Below are 7,220 nucleotides of genomic sequence, written 5' to 3'. Positions count from 1 at the left end.
GGAAACCGGGGTATAAAATGGAGGTTAGCGTAATGAAATGCAGCCTCTGTAGTCTGAGGTGGGATGGAGAAGCCACGTTGGTGGAGCTAAGGGCATTTCCCAGCTTCAGATAAGACCTACAGGATACCACTTCAGTAGGAGGGTTATGAAGTGACTGTAGGCTGGGATTCCACCCCGCAGGACTTACCCTGCTTTTGGCATCTCAGGCGAATGTACATCACTGGTGTGTCCTCACACAGGGTCGTTGAAAAGCATGACCGTCCTGAATCAGCTGTACTATTTTATGATTGATTGCTTGGAATTTCTATTTGTTTTGGTGGCTTCTGGTTAAAAAACCATAAACTAAATTACTGATGCACTTTCTCTTCTTGAAGTGCAAGGTCGGCATTTGTTATTTGAGATATTCAAGAACTGGTGTGAAAGGAAGTCTCTTAACTTAATCTTGGTGACTAGTCCAGGAGGTTTTAGGATGGTGATGGCTGTACAGACATAGTCATAGAAACGGGAGACTGCAGCAAGCATTGACAGCGTTAGTCCAGCTTCAGCACTGAGTCAGGATCTTGTACAGCTCATGGCTCTTGTCCCTTAAGACCCTCCATTTCCCGATGTACATGAGTTTGGAAGGTACTAATTTGAGTCTGATGGGAAGAATGTTGGTTGTGGAAGAATACCTGCTTGCTTTTGCTCATAGGGAGAAAGGAAGGTTGTGAACAGTAGCCCTTAACACACCGACAAGTGTTTGATAAAACTCCTCGTGTAGGAGGCTCCACCGTTTGAGTAGGCTGTTTCAAATGCTGGAATATCAAGGAAAGGTTCCTTCCTGCTAATACAAGTTCTTTTTTTTTTTGCCAGTAAATTATAAGCAACTTGTACAGTGACCCATTTGCACTGTTATAAAAGCTGAATGTGTACTCTTACTCTGTCTGCAGTGTCTCTTCACAAATTTCACGTAGCTTACCCTTCAGTAAAGCTGTGGTATGCTCAATTTTTCTGTATGTATTTTTTTGTATGTACTATTTTATCCTTAAAAACTTCATGATGGTTTTCCATCTAGGAGTGTGAGCTACGTTGATCTCAAGTGCAGAACTTGACTAGTGTTCGCATTGATCAAAATATTTCAGTCTTCTGGGGTTTGTGGAAATGGAAAGTTATGGTCAGCAAACTGGAAGGGCGAGGGACTAGATACAGGGAGAAAAAGCTTTCATAAAATTAAAGCTAAGCTTACCAGCCATTCATCTTCTGTGCCTTTCTTTTCATCTGGAACATTGTAAGATGGTCGATTACTGCCACAGTAAGTGCTAGTGAGACATCTGGTACAGAGGGTGTGCTCTGGGTTCTATCAGATGCTATGTTTTCTGTCTGGACAGTTGTTACATACAATAAAGGATTCTTCTGTATTTTTCAGTATTACAGAAATGAAAGGAGTAGGGGTTTTGCTTTTACTTGGTAGTTGTTTACTGGTTTCCATGTAAGATATATTGATAGACCAAATCCTGACATAAGCCTTGAACAGTCCTGAAGTAGGTTCCACCAGTAATGCACACACTGAACATGAAATGAAAATGCCAGATACTGAAAAGTGAAACTAATGTTAATAACAGCAAAATTCCTCTGGCTTGGGGTCCAGATTTCTAGAGATAACTCTTAATTCACAGTTAATTTTAGGCTATGTAGAGTGGTCACGGTGAAATTTGCAACACAGAAGAAAGTGTGGATATGCTGGATTTGCAGACTTTTTTGGGAAATCCTGAAGCGTATCAAAGAAATACTCTGAGTAACAAAGAGTAACACTAGGCTTTCTCATTACAAAACTAATTCATAATCGTGTTGGGAGAGAAGAGAGGAAACTTGCATGTACTTCATGCAAAAAAGAATTATCCACTCTATTTAGTGAGATGAACTGATTTAATTTTTGCTTCTCGTCAGAAATCCTCCAGGTGGCAATCTTGCATCAGAGTTAAGTGTATAGTGTTTTTTTCTGGCATCGAGGCTTTTATATGCTGTCCTTGTGATGGCAACAAATCCTTGAAGTGCTGCAGAGTATAACTGTGAAAATGCTGAATCGTGCACGTAGCTTGGTCGCAGATGCAGGCTGGTTTTGTAGATGTGTGTGTCCCTAAATTGAGGCGTGGTGGGTGCAACACTATATGTATCTCTTCGGCAGTTATGAAAATAAGCCCATAGCTAGCTAGCTATGATGGAGTAGATTAAAACTTTGACTGCATAAGTTCATTCAGCAGTGCCATTGCAGCAGGCCGTGGTGCATGTGGATCTGTTAATTTACCTGTAAAAACAGCTGAGAAAAGAAATTATTTCCATTACAGACTTCAGTAGTTTTGTGCATTCAGAAAAATTTAATCACATCAATTTGCTGCAGGCATGAATTGAAATGGGGACATTAACTTACTCGCCTTTTGACTTTTATGGTCTAACTGAAGGAAGAAGCTCATTAATTTTATTTTAGATTATGTAGTCTACCCTGATGATGAAACTGTTGGTGTGATGCAGTCTGCTTTCTTTCCCAGACCCAGATTTTATGCTGGGCCTATAAATATGGAGGGTTTTTTCTACCTTGTCCTGAAGAAAGGGCTGGTGTGTTTTGGTTTTAATTTCACAGGGAAGGATTTTAGGAGGACTGGTCGTATCAATTAGCAGGTAGACTTTGGTTCAGGTTGCAAGCAGCTTAATTCCCTGTCTTCACTTGCTCATTTATGAAGAGGATACAAAATCCATAATGCTGGGACTGAGACTGTTTCTTCTCCAGGAGTTGAATCTGAAATGCAGCATGTCACTAGCTCTCAGAAAAGTGCCCTTTAAGTTGCAGATGCCCAAGTGGCTGCTCTTTGCCCCTCTGTGTGGAGGGATGTGATTAAGTGCTGTTCCTGCTATCTGTCATCGTCTTGTTGCTGTTCAAGGTTATCACAGACTTGAAGCTTTGCTTGCTCCTTTTACTGCTTGAGGAACATTTTTGTAGAGAAGCGGAATGATGCGACTTTCTTCGTTAGTGAGTCAGCGGAGGAAAACAGGAACAGTCAAGGTCTGACTGTGTTGCAAGGAGGGGACGTGGGCATGGCTGCCTTTGGCTGCTTGAGGGGCAGTTACTGTGGTTCAGTACTTGAGTAATGTGGAGTTACGGCCTGGGTCTGGACCTATGTAAGCTTTGACTGAATATCATCAAGTTTCCAGGTATGACCTCCTGCAACTTCAGTTCTTTTCTTTTGATGTCTTGGTGCTGTAGTCCACTGAGAGGACAACAAAAGGGTTGAGTAGCTGTACTTCTGAGCTGCCTAACGCATCTCTCCACGGCTTCTGTTGTCCAAAATTTCTTGTAAATGTCCAAAGCTAACTTGAAGAGGAGAGAAGCTTCAGTTATGCAAAGCTGAGAATCTGAGTTAGTTTCTAAAAAGGTAGTAGACGACAATGTACCTTGGGAGGCATCACCTCACCTCACAAGGAGGGTATTTGAGTTGGCTTAGGGAAGCGTTAGTGTTAATGTTGATGATTTGGCAGGCAGTACTTGAAGACACCAAATACTTCTCGGATATATTTTTGTGTCTCTTGAAAGCTGAATGTGAAGAACTGAAAGCCTGTTTAATTCACTTCTGAAGTAGTAGAGGGAAAAATGGAAAAGGTCAAGAAATGTAAAAACTGCAGTTAAGCTGGGATGTTAATTCGGTTGTGCCTAGCGACTGCTGTTCCTTTCCTTTGTACTTTTAAAATGACTGGCTTTGTAGGGATTTTTGTCTTTAAATGAATTTTGTGATTTCACAGTTTTCTTTTTTTAAGAGTTTATCTTTTTATTACCCAGTTGAACAGTTTCATTAATGGGTTTGGTTTGCATTCTGATTGGAAAGATTAAAGCTGATGGTGAGACTTCATAGTCAATGACAAAATTAGTTTGCAGTTCTGAGACTGTAAGAGCTCCACAGACTAGTTTTCCTGTTGGTTTTCAAAGCCAAATGCTAATTAGAGATGTACAGTCTTTCCAGTTAACTGGCTGAGAAATGGGCACATCAAGTCTGATAGCAGAACTCATCTTTCAGATAGCTCTGCTAGTATCTGCTGCAGACTCTGGCTTGGAAAGAAATGACTTCTATGTATGATGTTGTGTCTTGATATCTAATGAAAAAGAACCTGAAAGAACAAACCCACTGAAATCTCAGCTTAATTTTTTGTTTGTATTCTTGATGGATTTTAACTTCTGAATAAGTTAAATTATTTTGGTAATAGTGTTGTTTATCACCACTGTAAGATTGTTTTTGCACAAGCTTTTTGGTAGTAACAGGAAAACCTCTGTAGAAGTAATAGTAATGTAGCTATTTTGACAATGATAGTTCAAGAGTTCAGTGTTTTGGTGTATTCAAAGACAGAGGGGACTGAGAAGTGGAGCCCTTGTGCGCAGGAAGGGGCAATGGTGCCTTTGGTCCCTGTGCTGAGTGAGCCTACTACCTCCAGCCTGCCCTGCTGTTCGTTCCTGCTCTTGCCCTGCAGTTTATGGCCTCCTCTACTAAACTGATGCTGCAAATCAGAGAAGTCGGGTAGCCTGTGGTAAATCAAACCTTAAAACAACAAAAAAAAGGAGGATAGGAGGCAGAATTTCTGAAGATAGATTTGCTACTGAAGAAAAGGAACATAAACCTATTGCTACTGTTGATACATCTTTTTTTTTTAGGTAACCCATGCTTATTAAATGTACACCAAAACGTTATGTGTGCTAGGGTAGTAAGTAACCCCTCTCTGTTTTGCCTCATTGTTTTGTTTTGGGGTGTTTATGGAACTATGAGGTTGGACCTATAAGAATGGCAAGAGACTTCGCTGTCTATAATAGTCTGGAGTGAATACGGAGGTGGGAGGGTTACCTCCGTATCTAGTGAGGAAGTCATTATTGCATATTTTTCATTTCTAATTAGGATGTTGAGCTGAAGTACTTAAGCCGTGGGGCATTTACATGAGAGCTTCTGATTACTGTTTGTTGAAAGGATCTGTCAATGAAGTTAAGTCGGTTTCTGTTGTGGATAGCACTGGGAACCTAATTTAAAAGTTGTGTGGAAAAATAAGCTTCAATGGCTTATAGACAATAATTCTGCAGAATATTAGCTTTTCTGGTTTGGTTTTGGTTGTTCCCCCCCCCCCCTTAACACAGATGTACATTAAATGCATCTGAGAGGAGGCTAGCTAAGTAAGTCTGGTGTGAGTGAACAATATAGGTTGCAGATTCTCATCACTTGTACCTGCTACAGAAGTACCTTATTCAGGTGTGTAGGAGAAATGTCCTGAACTGCTTTCAAGTGACGCTTCACTCCTCTGTATGCTTTTATCCCAAAGCCATTCTAGTTTGCTCTAGAGAACTGGTGTAAGATGAGAAAACAGACCTGCAAGAACTTGAAGAAAAACTAGGCATCATAGGCAACAAGGTGGCACTTTGTCCTGCTCTGAAGAGCAGGCTACTTGAATTAAGTAGAAGTCTAATTACTAACAAATTAATTGCTTTCAATCCTGTGCAATTTAGCTTTTTAGTCTCACTTGCTGTTAAGCTGATAGATTAGAATACCCTGCTTGAGGTAGCCTGATTATTTTTAGAAAAACTTCCTGCTTTGGTGGGAGACTATTTCTGTCCTTGGTAGTTTAATTCCCTGTTCGGAGAGATTGGTTTGCATGAGTAGTTCCTTTGACTCCCGGCAGACTCTGCATTCGGGCTTCTCAGCTTTGGCATGGATGCATAAACCAGCCTCTAGTTTATGCTGATTTACAACCTGAACTTATTTTAATCTCCAGCCTTTCAGGGCGTAAAAGTAGCAGTTCCAGACTTGCAGTTTTTGTAGCCTAGGTGTCACTGTGTGTGCCTAATGTTAAACTGAAGTTATTTTAAAATAAGTATTACGTCTCTAGTAGTCAACTCCATCATTATTGAATGCTAAACATGTTTTATGTTCTGCAGTGGCAGTAATTAGCTATTAAAATTCTGCATTGAATATTCTGCAGACAAAAAATATTAACTAAGCAATTGTTTCATTATTTACTTTGAGAAATATTTTACAATATTGATTTTTATGTTCTGCCTAAAGTAGAGGTTGCAATGTTTTTGTACTTGCTTTGGTGCTGGGATTGGGAGGGCTTATGGAGCTGTGTAGTTTTTATGGTATCCCAAGGAAGAAATAAATTGATGGAATTTGTACTCTCTAAGCCCTTCAGGCACATCTGTTGCCTTTCTTAATGTAATTTGACATGTTGTAAATAATACGGATACTGAGTGTAGTGGTTCAGTAAGTTTTCTTGTATATATTAATTCAGTTATTGCATCTGACATTGTTTTGGTTTTTTTTTCTTGATAGGTGCAGGCAAAACACCAACTTTAGGAGGAGGATTCCATGCCAATCTGGGAAAGGAGTCACGAGCACAAACTCTACAGAATGGTACTTGCAAGCTTTAGTCTTACTGATAAAACCTTTTTAAATTATTATTAATATGGTTAATTATAATACATTTTTAGTTTTGAATGTGACCTCAAGACCTTGGCAGGCCACTGGTTATTCAGCAGACAAGTCTGCCTAGTGCCGATTTTACGCTGTGCTCTTGTTTGGTTGTTACAGCTGATTCATGAGGTCAGGTGGCTGGCTGGCAAAGGGTAATGGCACCTGACAAGACTACTGTAGTTGAAAAGGGCCTTTTCAAGGGTGACATGCTCACTGCACCTTTTTATTATCTGTGAACCATTGTGGCTTTTTATTTTATCAGTGTTTCGGGGTTCTTGAAATGCTTTATGCATGTTCATTTTTAAGTATAATTGTTCAAAAGCTTTTGTTCTATGCAGTAAGTGTGACTGTTTTTATGTAAGTGTGAGATAATGCATATATTTAGTAGACATGTGCCTTAGTGTGACTGTTGAACAGAGAGGGGAAAATGGAAAAATAGTTTTAGTGCCCAGAGGATATGTAAATAAATATTCTCATTACATGCTATACTTTTTAATTGACATCTGCATAATCTACACTTTGAAGAGAGTGAATAAAACCAGCTTTTATTTCAGAAACAGAATGGTCTTCACTTTCAGTTGTTGTTACTCGTTTCAGTGGACAGGAGTTGTCACTTTTTTGGCTAATTAATACTCTTGTATTGTGACTCTTGGAGATGACAGCTGATGGACTGTCATATCAAAGACTCAGAAGCTCACATGTAATTAACCAAGGGATGTAGATGGGTTTTACTGATATGGTGCTCAT

At 39.7% G+C, this 7,220-nt stretch overlaps 1 protein-coding gene across 1 annotated transcript in view; it reads left to right on the top strand.

The window, feature by feature from the left end:
- Nucleotides 1-6,332: 6,332 nt before the first annotated feature.
- Nucleotides 6,333-7,220, top strand: part of LOC104489488 (transcription factor IIIB 90 kDa subunit-like) — a gene marked incomplete at its 5' end in the record, with an annotated part of 31,432 nt that continues 30,544 nt past the window's right edge. The window contains one exon of the mRNA XM_010131655.1: nt 6,333-6,413. Coding sequence (XP_010129957.1) covers nt 6,333-6,413 — 81 coding nt within the window. The remainder of the gene's footprint in view (nt 6,414-7,220) is intronic.

The sequence above is a fragment of the Buceros rhinoceros genome, unplaced genomic scaffold, assembly GCF_000710305.1.
Source record: "Buceros rhinoceros silvestris isolate BGI_N320 unplaced genomic scaffold, ASM71030v1 scaffold4350, whole genome shotgun sequence".
NCBI lineage: Eukaryota > Metazoa > Chordata > Aves > Bucerotiformes > Bucerotidae > Buceros > Buceros rhinoceros.
This window is presented reverse-complemented; position numbering and strand designations above follow the sequence as displayed.